At 35.5% G+C, this 12920-nt stretch overlaps 1 protein-coding gene and 1 pseudogene across 1 annotated transcript; both read left to right on the top strand.

Moving 5' to 3' along the window:
• The first annotated feature begins 1616 nt into the window (after positions 1–1616).
• On the top strand, positions 1617–12707 carry LOC147522919 (uncharacterized). Its single transcript, XM_086569013.1, has 8 exons — positions 1617–1868; positions 9548–9598; positions 9781–9976; positions 10310–10363; positions 10446–10666; positions 10797–10850; positions 10933–11189; positions 12359–12707. Exons 1-7 carry the CDS (start codon positions 1617–1619, stop codon positions 11071–11073), a joined length of 969 nt encoding a protein of 322 aa, XP_086425139.1. The 3' UTR covers positions 11074–11189; positions 12359–12707.
• On the top strand, positions 11168–12344 carry LOC147522920 (phytochrome E pseudogene; annotated as a pseudogene).
• Positions 12708–12920: the final 213 nt, after the last annotated feature.

Genomic DNA, 12920 nt, shown 5'->3' with positions numbered 1-12920 from the left:
TGTTTCCACATGCATTTAGTCACAACAATTGGTATCAAAGCTTTGGGTTGAGACCTAGGGAGCATTGAGTTTGAGTTTTGGCTTAAATCCTGAGGTGCTCAAATTTGTGAAGACAAAGTGCTTGTTAAAATTTCCAACTAAATTTTCTTGTGAGTTACTTTTTGTGACTTATAGAAATGGCTCCCAAGATTTCTAGTGTAAAATTTGAAGAAGAGAAGTTTGATAAAGAAGCACAAGAATTAACGGAAAAAGTGAGGTCGAATGAGAAGACTTCCACAAGCAAGTGGAAGTGTAGTTCTAAGAAACCTTTAAAACATGTACGGTGCTATAATTGCAAGGAAAAAAGGGCATTACCTAAGTGATTGCCCTAGCATGAAAAAGAGTAACAAGATAAGTGATAAGTTGGAAAATGAGGATAATGTTGGTGAAGCAAGTCTTGCTTCCAGCTTCGATGGGGATGATGTAAGTCTTTTGATGTTTACACAAGACGACCACATGACCAATAGGTAGATTCTTGATTCCGGGTGTTCTTACCACATGTGTCCAAATAGGAAGTGGTTTGCTACCAATGAGAACTTGAGTGGAGGTTCCATTTTGATGGGTAATGATGTTGCTTATAAGACGGTAGGGATTGGAACTATATGGGTCAAGATGAATGATGGTGTGATGAGGACTTTAACCGATGTGAGACATGCTCCCGAATTAAAGAAGAACATAATTTCTCTTGGTACCTTGGATTCCAAAGGCCATAAGTTTGTGGGAAATGGAGGAGTCCTAAAGATCTTTAGTAGCTCTTTAGTCATTATGAAGGGTCAAAGATATGGAAACTTGTATACTTTGTTGGGTAGTACAGTGACATACGATGTAGCAGTAGATACATGCGGTGACAATTCTGAGTGCACAAAATTATGGCATATGTGCCTTGGGCATATGAGTCAAAAAGGATTGTTTGAGTTTTACAAGCGAATGCTACTAAAAGAGTTGTAGAAACCAAGTATGGAATTCTGTGAGCATTGTGTCTATGACAAACAGTGCAAAGTCAAGTTCGGTACAAACAAGCATAAGACGAGAGGCATGTTGGATTATGTGCATTCGGATGTGTGGGGACCCTCCAAAGTGGCTTCTAAGGGAGGTAACTGGTATTATGTTTCTTTCATCGATGATTATATACGCTATGTGTGGGTATATATCTTGAAGTCCAAGGAAGAAGTTTTCGAGACATTTAAAAAGTGAAAAGCAATGGTTAATAATCACACAAAAAGAAAGGTGAAGACTTTGTGGTATGATAATGGTACTGAGTATACCTACGATTCTTTCAAGGAGTTCTGTGCGCAACAGGTTATTGCTAGATACTGGACAGTGAGGGACACGCCGCAGCAAAATGGGTTAGCAGAAAGAATGAATCGCACATTGCTTGAGAAAGCTAGGTATTTGCTTTCCAATGCCAATCTTGGCAAAGAGTTCTGGACAGATGCAATGGCCATGGCGTGTTACTTGTACAATAGATCACCAGTTCTGGTGATAGACTGCAAGACACCTTATGAGGTGTGGACAGGAAAACCAGCTGATTATGATATTTTGTGCTGCGTGCTTTTGGATCTAGTGATTACTACCACATGAATGATAGTAAGTTTGATTCTAAAGCTAAGAAAATTATATTCTTGGGATATGCAAAGGGAGGAAAGGGATACGAATTGAATTGTGGTGTCTTGAGAACCATATATAAGTTCTTGGTCAATAATGAGGTTACCTTTTATGAGACTTCGGTGCTACATTTTAGCAGGCCGGAGAAGGCTGGGGATAGTGGTGATTCTATAGAACTTCAAGTGATTGAGATGGAAGCTTCAGAGGATGCTATAGAGAGCGAGGTTCTTAATGAAAGAACTATTCAACAAGAAGTAGAGCTACAACAACCTGAGCAGCAAGTTTTGGCTAGATCAAAGCCAAAGAGAAGTGTGAAACAAGTTACAAAATGTGGGCATGATAAGCCAGTGAAGTATTATGGTCGACCGGACTCGGTTGCATACGCACTGAATATCGAGGGTGATGAGCCAAACGACTTCAAAGAAGTTGTTAGAGATGGTCATTGCAAAAATTGGTCGGTGGATATGCAGGAAATAGTGGAGGCTCATGACACATTTTGTACTTGGGAATCTGTTTCTTTGCCTAAGGGCAAGAAGGCTTTGGGTTGTAGAAGGTTCTTTATGGAGTTGAGTTCCAACATTGGTTGAAGGTACTCCACTTCTTGCATTGTTGATTGATGTCTTTCATAGGCATGAACTTTTGTGGGCGTTATTGCTCTTTGTGAGCATGACTCTTTGTGAACATAGCTCTTTGTGAGCATAGCTTTTTATGGGCACGATCCTTCAGGGCAGTTGACAGCAATTTCGAGATGTGGTTTGAATACTAGTGATTTTTAGTGGATAGTATGATTGTGTTCGGCTCGATTTTATGTGTTAAAACCTCACCGAGGTAGATGACCTTGCCTCTTTTTGTGTGTGGAGATGGTATATGGATGATGTAGATAGATGATGGTCGTTGAACAAAACAGAAGCGTATCAAAACCTAATTATCCCTCAATAAGTAAAGGATGAGTAGGATATCGTTCTACTTTTAAGTGTATGTTTATATGAAGGACATGATTGGAAAGGGGGTTTGAGGGATTAAAAACTATGATTATAGATATTATAGATTCTTAAACTAAACTAAACTAAACTAAACTAAACTATTGAGAATTTATAAGAAAGGGAATTCAAGAGATTAGAATCCACCAATACTTTTGATTCAATGACCTTTTGCTTCATGGTTGTTCTCACAAGTAGACTACAATTAGGCAATCGAAATGAAAGTTTGATGCCTCTTGGATGAAACATCGTTAACAATTAACTCTACTTAAGGTTGTTCCTATGTTCATGTTACTAGTATCTTCTTTCTTTTTATGTGAGCTTGGGCAGCTATTCAATGAATCACCATCTAAGGCAAACACAAGGAATACTTCCCTTACTCTAAAACACTACACAACTAGAAGAAAAGTAGAGAATAATAGTATAATTCAATTACAATAAATAAAATCCTATTCTAGCTTTGTATTCAATTGTAATAAATAAAAGCATGTTACTAACAAATATTCAATTGCAATAAATACAACCCTAAACTAGCATGATATTCGATTCGCAATAAATAAAACCTTTTAATCTATACTTCCATCCCCAGTGCGGGCAATGAAACTAATAACTAAAAAACATAAAGAACTAACCTGATTGAAGAACACCATGAACCGAAAAATCATTAAACCTTAAGCACCGGCATTCATCTTCCCTTGAAGGAGAAGATTAGCCTTCCATAAAGAAGGAAAGAACACGAAGAACGAGAAGAAGAAGAGTCGAAGAACATAAGACTAGAAAGACTAATTTATTAAGACTCAGCTAGTTAAAATCGATCTTTTATTATTAATCTCTCTATGCCTCAAGTTATGGAGACAAGAGTACAAGTGAATTGGCAAATTACATGAGGCACTTAGGTCCTCTATTTATAGAGGTTACAATGAGCTCTAGAAGCATTCTAAACCATCATTTGTTTCCTAATACAAATAGACTTCTTTCATAGTCCAACTTCGTCTCCAAAACTGAGAAGAAATTGGCTACAGTGTCGATGCATCCATGCATATTCATGCGTCTATTCATGCGCCTCGACGATAAATGCGTCTGGGGCCGATCGATCCATCCCCAGACGTGTTAGCCGATTTTGTCTCTTCTGCTCTATCCTTCTATCCTCTTTTGCGGGCTTTGGTCCAAGCAACGAATCCTTTGGACTTGGGCTTCTAAATAGGCTTTAAAATAGGTCCAAGTCGCATCTTTAATAGCTCTAATTCCTTGGCCTTCTCCATGATTGTCCACGGGCCTCCCATGTGATCCTTAATGCTCCGAATTGCTCCGTTTTACCCATTTTTCTCTAATATTCTACAAAACTATCTTTTTCACCTGTAGAATCTTAAAACACAACTTATAAACACTATTAGTCCACTAAGATGGCTAAACAAGTGATATAATCGAGGGTTAAATATCACTTTTTGAACACTTATCAGTAGAGAATGTTGAAAAATAGGAAATAGATGGTTGGTTTGGTTATGCCAACTTTCCCACTATTGGACGACCCGTCAAAACCGTCTCACTTCTAAGTTTACTACTTCGGCCCTGTTTCGAAGACGGTCTGGTCTAACCAACTTTTAGAAGTGCGGACGGTCCAGTAGAACCAACTTCTTTTATTTTCTCCTTCTTTTGTACCCAATATATAAGGGATTATATAGAGAGAAAACATAACTTTTTCTTTGTGGGAGAGTTAAAAGAACTTTTCTAGGGTTTCTTTGAGAGAGAACTAAAAAGAGATTTGTGAGAGCATTCTTTGTGAGTGATTGAGTAATTCATTCTTTGTGAGTGATTGAGAGCTCCTCTTGTAATCTTTGTGTTCGTCTAGTGAAACCATCGATCTTGCCGTGTGTACGTGGACGTAAGCATCTCGCCAAACCACCTTAAATCTTGTGTGTCCATTGTGTATGTGTGTTATTTACTTTCTCTTTACTTGTTTTATGTTTTACTAGTTGATATTGGTTATTGAGTTGTGCTTGGTTGTTAGAACACTTGTCTTGATTAAAGTTCACACATTTATGATTGATCTTGTTGTTAAACACTTGTTTCCGCATTTAGTCGCAACATTTAGGATGGCATGCAGGTCTTCCTAAAATTCTAAAGTTCTTCAATTAAAGAAGCAATTATGTATAAGATACATATTTAAAAACATATAAATGACTTACAAAAATTATACGAGTACCTCAATAGCCCCAACTATGTGCAACGAATGCAAGTTGGGAAACCTGAATAATATTAAAGCTAAGCTATCACATGTACACAGTTTTTGGTAGGGCTATCACGTGTAAATCTTGATCTCTGGGGGAGGTTCTGAAATACAAATAAAGCATTATTGCAGATGTTGGCTTTTGCTTAAGGTAAGTGTTCTAGGGACATATACAATATTATAAAATCACTGAAACAAACTCTCCCTGGTTAGGGCATTTCAAAGTTTTGAATTAAACTAATTATTTATATATATGACCTCCAAACCATTTTAAACATTTTCACAAAAATTTATTGGAATCAGAAACTTCTACCCCATTGAATATGGTCAACAAATTGAGAACTGTAGAGCATTTCATTTTCACGGTAATTGAAACTATATTTGGCAAGGTTATAAATTTCCAAACACTCTAATTTTTTGTGACAATGTTTGAAACAGTTTAGTGTTTTTTTTTAAGACATACCTACAATGTTCAAAACAGTTAAGAGCTCATATCCACAAAAAATTAGGCTACTCTAAAATATAGAAATTCTCTAACGATCATTAGATTGTTTACATTTTTTTTTTGATATATAATCTATATCCCTAGAACCCTTCACTTTACTTAATATATAAAAATATTATTAGTACTATATAATAGAAAAATGAATCTTACCTCAATAAAACTCGGAGTCAATTCTAGTTAGGTCAACCACATTCTGTAGTCCCATAAGAATCTTACTTGGAGAGATATAGCACACATTACTATTAGAATCAGTATCCATCAATGAAAATCCAAAACAAGCACTTACCAAGGACGAAAGGGTCAAATCAATGTTTTGAAAACCGAACCGGTGATCGAACCGATATTTTGTTGAAATAGTTCAACCAGGTTCAACCATAGTTCGACTCGGGCGGACCAATTGATGCTTATTTAGCAAAAATTTTAATAATTACAATAATAAAATAAATAAATACATGTTTCAATTCAATATTAATTGGTATTATAAATCAAAATGAATCTTTTGTACAAGAAACACATAATAGCATATTGGTTTGGAACTTAGACTATCTTGTTTAGATGTTAGGTTCAACTCCCTACATTATCAATTTTTCAAAAAAAAGTTATAGTAAGAGTGGTCTAGTTTGTTTGTTTGTTTTTTTTTTTTTTTTTTTAGAACTGAACCAGTTTGCCGGTTCAACCACGGTTTAGTTTAGACTGAGGGTCCAACCAAAAACTCCAATTCCAGACATACCTTAGTTCAACCACCGATCCGGTTCAGTTTTCTAAACACTTGTTCTTGATAATATTTGGTGGTCCATCACATTCGTAACGAATTTTTCTAAGATATATATGGGGTGGAGATATTTGCTTGAAACTCATCACTAGCATATATTGTGAATGACTTGAGGGTATAACTAGAGTTGGAAAGATTGAGTTTGAACCTTATCAAAATCACACACGGTCAATTTTCAAACCCTCAAACACAGGACAGGAACAGCTTGAAAGCAAGGCCCAAAATATCGATATCAATAAATATATCGGTGTACCCAAAAACCGATATATATCGGATATATCCATTTTTTTAGTGACCAGTCCAAACTATTTAAAATATCGGAAATATCGGATATATCGAAAATATATTGGAAATATCAGATTTACATTAAAAAATGGTCAAAAAGTCAACTGATATATATCGTAAATATTGGATATATCAATTATATCGGCGATATTAAGTTTTATATCAGAAATTCCGATATATATCGGGAAAAAAAGTTCTATATTCAGTGGATATATATCGGAAATATCGATATCGGTGTACCAAAATACCGATATATATCGGCGATAAATCGGATATATCGGCGATATTTTGGTCCATGCTTGAAAGTAGTTTGGTACTTACATCTTCATTAAAAAACTTAACCGCTCCAAGTGTCAATCTTTTGAGCATTGGAAATCTAGTGTAACACCCCAATAATTATTTAATATCTAAATTGTTTATTTTATAATTATTAATATATTATTAATTATGTCTTAAATAGTCAATTGATTTGAATGCAATTAATAAGTTTGACTTTTCTAAATAATAGGAGGGAAAAATAATTGGATGATTTTAAAATTTGTTTAAATAGTAAAAGTTTAATTTTGGAAAAATTGGTTAGAGATTTGACTAGAAAAGAAAGTTTTGAGTTTTGAAAACATTGCTTGTGTAGAGATTTTGTATGTAAGGAAATATTCTTCTGTGAGGTATCAATTTCTTAATTTAAGGGAGAGAATATAGAAAGTTTTTATTATAAATGAATTATACCTAATTGAGAAGAGAGATTTTAAATTATAGAAAATAGTTTTATTTGTATAAGAAAATAAATGTGTAAAGAATTAATTGATATGGATTGGGGTGTTCAAGGTTCGGTTCGGTTCCTAATAAAATTTCAACCCAAACCGAAATCCCCAGTTCCTAAAATCGAGAACCGAAACCGAACTTATAACACTTGAAAACCGGATTTAAACCGCACCAATATTTCGGCTCAGTTTCGGTTTTAAATCGGTTTTTCACAGCTACCGAATCCGGTAATCCTTAGATATATATTATAGTTGTACCCTCTTGGCTATATTTTTTGAGCTTTTAGAGAGTGTCCATGTCATACAACTAATTACTAAAAAATCAGAGCAAAAAATCGGAAGTTTCGAAAACGTACGACGAAAAAATAGAAATAGGAGAGCAAAAGAGAAGTTTACGTAGACCTTAACCCAAAAAACCAACTTCGTCACAAATAAATAAAAAAATATACTAAAAATTCAGAAAAACCCAAACATCGGTGCATAACTAAAACTCTAAAGTTAACTCTGTGCACGCCGTGCCGTATTGCAGAACAAGGGTATTCCTTAAACCCTTGGCGAACGGAACAAGGCCGAATACCCTTTCTAGGTATAACTACTCGATTTGTTGGTTGGTTTAAATGGATTTCTCTGTTTTCTATAAATCTAGGTGTTGGGTTTGTTTGTTGTTGTTGTTGTTTTTGTTTTTTTTTGTTTTGTTTTTGTTTTTGTTTTTTTTTTTTTTTTTAAATTTTTTTTTATAATATTGATTACTTTTACCAACAATTCAAATTTGGGTATGACAGTTAGATTGGTGGCAATAGTAGTTTAGTGAAATCTATTTTGTTGTTTAATCGAGTGTATAATGTATAATAGGTCTATAAGCTTAAATGTTATAGAGATTTTGTTGGAGTGAAGAGTCGAAGATAACCTAAGTCCTCAAATTCTACTCAGTTTTAGATACGTTTAGACCAGCAAGTTATGTTTAGGTTGTGCGTCGACCTGGGTACCCAATACAGTTAAGTTTATATGATGCCATATGGTGAAACTTATTTGTATCGAAACCTCGAGTAGGGGTGTCTTCGGATCGGATCGGATCGGATTAACCTCTTTCGGAATTTTTCCAAATTTTTTTCGGAACCTAATATGCTAGCCAAATCCGATCCAATTTTTTTTCGGATTCAAAATATATTTCCAATTTCGGAACTTTCGAAATTTCGGAATAACTTCGGAAATTTCGAATACTTGGTAAATTTTCAAAGATCTCTTTACTTTCAATTATTTTTGGAATATCATACGCCAATGTTCATTGTAGGGAGAGAAAACCATGTCCACAACACCAATGTACCAACAACAATACGCACTTGTTTACTGAGAAAACCCATTTTCATTCAAACAAGTGATCCAAGAAAAAACGAGAAAAAGAACCTGCAGCCACCAATAGCAAGCATTGCATTCTGTTGAGGTCTGGGTATTTGTAATGTTTCAATCTTTTTTCGTGTGTGGAAATTGAAGCGTGAAGTGTCTGCATAAATAATGGATTATGGTCTTGGACTCTAAGTAGCTTTACATAATATTCTATCTATTGGAATTTGGCTTTTGGATTGGTCTGGAAGTCATTGTATGACTCAATGACATTTTTTTTCATATCATTGTTGTTATGGCCGGGCGGTGTAATGACATTAAAGAGTGGTCCAATTCAAATGGGGAAGTAGCAGGCTAGGTTATGCTTTTGTTTTGTTTTGAAGTAAAAACTAGAAAATGAATGAACGGTCGAGATCTAATCAAGTGGATAGTGAGAGAAGTATATATTTTCGAAATAAATTGGCAATAATATCGGAAATTTCGGAATTTTCGGATCGGATCGGATTTTAGAATTATATCCAAATCCGATCCAATTTTTTTTTCGGAATTTTCGGAAATCGGAAAATCGGCCCATGAAAACTACACCCAGAGCCAGACCAATTTCGGGTCGGATTTCGGAAAAATCGGAAATTCGGCAAAAAGAGACACCCCTAACCTCGAGGCATTGGTGTGCATAGTTAATATATTTAAAGCATGTTTAGTGATTTTTTTTTGCATAAGTGTATGTTACAGTTGAGGAAACGTAAAACTTCAATTGCTTTGATGTGTGCTATCTGTAATCACATTAACTGGAATAATTGCATTAATTTGTACCAATTAGTAGGGTTAAATTTTACGAACTATCTCTTACTTTTGATTATTGCGAGATTGTCATGATGTAGTATACATAAGGACCACGATATTGTATACTTTTGAGTAGCCTAATTTTTTGATTACTATGGTATATGGTTATATTACATATGGAATTGTTGATTATTAACGACAAGTTATTATTATTGATTTTTCGTTTGAATTGAGCAGCTCTTCTTGTAGGCCCCAAAAAGAGGTGCAAAAGCTCCAGCACCAGCAAAGAAGAAGGCTGTTGTAAGTTTTACTTCCATTGTTGAGTATTATTGATAGACATTCAAATGGGTTTTGGGTCATGTATATCTTCAGCATATAAGAATCATTAAATGAGGATTTTGTATCTGTGCTCTCTACTGGAGTAACGTTTACTGGATTAGCTTTTAAATATTGTAATTGAAGAGGATGTATATTTGTTCCAGGTCACCAATCCTTTGTTTGAGAAGCGCGCAAAGCGGTTTGGGATTGGTGGTGCCTTGCCACCAAAGAAGGATTTGCACAGGTTTGTTAAATGGCCAAAGGTTGTTCGTATCCAGAGGCAACAAAGAATTCTCAAGCAGCGTTTGAAGGTTCCTCTTGCATTGAATCAGTTTACAAAAACACTTGACAAGAATCTTGGTAAAGCAGTCATAGTAATTATTTGCAACTTTTACTTAAATAAAGAACTTAAAAAAGTAAGGGTACTTATCAAGTTAAAATTTCAAAATGTCTTAATGGTGCAACAACAAACTTATTTAAGATGCTACTTAAATACTGACCTGAAGATAAGGATGCTAAAAAGGAAAGACTTCTGAAAAGGGCACAAGCTGAAGCAGAGGGAAAAACTGTTGAATTGAAGAAACCATTGTTGTCAAATACGGTCTTAACCACATCACATACCTCATTGAACAGGTTTAGGTCATCACTTGGGGAGTTTAATTAGACTGAGTTCTAATTTTATTGATGTTGTAGAAAAGAGAAGGCTCAAGGAGAAATGGAGAAGCTGGAGGCAAATATTTGCTTTAGGTAAAAATAATGCCTACTCCATGCATATGTTCTTTACTTTGTCTTTTATGGTCCTGACTTTCTTTTTACTGGTTAATGCCAGCTCTGCGAATGGAGTTGGATATTCAGAGCTTTATGCAAAACCATGATCAGCAGCAGTTCGAGTTTCAACATTTTCCTACGTCATATCTTCGGCTTGCTGCTCACCGTGTCGCTCAACATTATGGGTTGCAGTCTATGGTAGCTGATAAAGTCTCTCATTTGATCTCGAGGCAGCAGACGACCCGATCTATTCCCTTGATTTTTTGCTTGATAGATTTGAGGGTTAGTTCTTTCTTCCCCTTTCCATTCCATCAACTATCAATTTTGCGTTTTTCAAAGTTCAATATTGCAGGTTTAGGTCATCACTTGGGGAGTTTAATTAGACTGAGTTCTAATTTTATTGATGTTGTAGAAAAGAGAAGGCTCAAGGAGAAATGGAGAAGCTGGAGGCAAATCTTTGCTTTGGGTAAAAATACTTCCTACTCCATGCATATGTTCTTTATTTTGTCTTTTTTGGTCCTGATTTTCTTTTTACTGGTTAATGCCAGTTTTGCGAATGGAGTTGGATATTCAAATCTTTATGTAAAACCATGATCAGCAGCAGTTCGAGTTTCATCATTTTCCTACGTCGTATCTTTGGTTTGCTGCTCGCCGTGTCGCTCAACATTATGGGTTGCAGTCTATGGTAGTTGATAATTTTGTGGATGGCCTGAGAGCCAGAATCGTGCGTGGTGAGGAAAACTTCCGAAAGCAGATACCCTGCTATTTATCTATCAATTAACTTTTGAACAGTTAGGAGAATCAGGTAAGTCTTTTCACTACTCAGAGTCAGTTAAATCTGCACATAACTAAATCTGCACAAAACTTTGTTTCTGAACAACAAATAACTGCTTACCTATCTAGAATACAAAGGGGTGGTACTATTCAACATTTTGGTTGTATGCTTGTTGTTCAAGAACGTTCTTTAACTGTTATTGCTTATAGTGAGAATAACATTTCTTTGTTGGATCTTGATACTCAAGTTTTTAGTGACTCTTTACTTAGTCTTGATGTCCGGTTACTGTTTACTTCTGCGTCTGGGGCGTCGTTGGTGGCTGCTTCGAGGGAGATTTTGCTGGTAAACCCGATTTGGGTTCATTCTAGGAATACCCAAAAACCGTTTTATGCTATATTACATAGGATTGATGTGGGTATTGTGGTAGATTTTGAGCCAGCACGTTCTGGTGACCCTGCATTTACAATTGTTGGGGTTGTACAGTCGCAAAAACTCGCTGTGAGGGTGATTTCTAGGCTACAATCACTCCCTGGGGGAGATATTGGTGAGTTGTGCGATACAGTGGTGGAAAAAGTGTATATTTTTGCTACTTATAAGTGTCAAATCCATCATTGGAATAGCTAGATCATACTTAGATAACTTCAAATTGGACACTGCTGGCGCTCTTTGTGGCTTCAATGATTGCTTTTGCTGTTTAGTATGCCTATTTTACTTTATATATTTCAATATTTGTATTTTCTTGCCTACATGAATGCTTACAGATACAGAGTTAGATACTTACATAAATGAGTTTTTAGGAAATTTTGTACCATAAAGATGTTTTATCGCCTTTAATAATAACCATGTACCATGGGTTGATCTTCCATACTACAGTCTAATTAATATTGGAGTCTATGAGTTTTTTTCTTAAGAGTTGAATCAGATTCAACAGTTTGGTTTTACCCCACTGTTGCATCTGCTTAGTTGTCGTGAAATTAAGCATGTGTGTTCATTGTTAATGTCTAATACTCTCTGTGTTCTTTTTTGCTCATTGAATATTGACTTGATTTAATTGATCTTTATTAATACTCCATTGTTTTCGGTAGGATGATAAGCCCTTTCTTGACTCTTAAGACAACAAGTTTATTTTTGCAAGCCATTGAGATTTGCTGATAACCTTTTCAAGTTGGTCTTGAATTATTTTTCTTATTGTATTACAGCGAAGTCGAATCTGGATCAAGACATCAAGTCAAATTTATAAATCCTCGTTCAGTTTTGATGCAATCTCTTGCAATCTCTTTCAGAAAGCGGATGATTTGGTGTTGGTGGAGATGGTGGGTAGAGGGTTCATGCCTCGGAGATTTACTTTCAATCGAGTTGTGATGCCTGATGGTCAGTTCAGAACCTGAGGCCTTACTCCTTAGCATGTAATGTAACTTAAGTGTGATTGTACTGATATTAGTCATTTGTAACTTAATATCTGTTTTACCTAAAACAAGAATAATTAGCAAGAGAAGCAAGAGTGCTCCATTTGTTACTTAATTGAAAACATGAGAAAGTTTAAATATTTCACATCGATGTGCTCAGAAAGACCTGACGTGTTAACTAATGTAGACAGGACTGTGCAAGCAGTGCAGACATGATTCACAGGAGTTTGGTCTGAGAATGCTAATAAGGACGCATGTAATTAAAAATAGGAGATGACGTTTTTAAACTTCATAATTAGGGTATCACCAGAGCAACACAGGTGGACATGTGGTGAGTTGAAGGCGAACGCTACAC

This window comes from Coptis chinensis, chromosome 1 (genome assembly GCF_015680905.1).
Source record: "Coptis chinensis isolate HL-2020 chromosome 1, ASM1568090v1, whole genome shotgun sequence".
Taxonomy (NCBI): domain Eukaryota; kingdom Viridiplantae; phylum Streptophyta; class Magnoliopsida; order Ranunculales; family Ranunculaceae; genus Coptis; species Coptis chinensis.
This window is presented reverse-complemented; position numbering and strand designations above follow the sequence as displayed.

Excerpts from the sequence above, each read along its gene's own strand:
- LOC147522919 (XM_086569013.1), top strand. The coding sequence starts at position 1,617 with ATGAATGATAGTAAGTTTGATTCTAAAGCTAAGAAAATTATATTCTTG. Across the intron at positions 1,869-9,547 it reads AGGATGCTATAGAGAGCGAG|GCCCCAAAAAGAGGTGCAAA; the intron begins GTTCTTAATGAA and ends CTCTTCTTGTAG. Across the intron at positions 10,851-10,932 it reads GAGGCAAATCTTTGCTTTGG|TTTTGCGAATGGAGTTGGAT; the intron begins GTAAAAATACTT and ends GGTTAATGCCAG.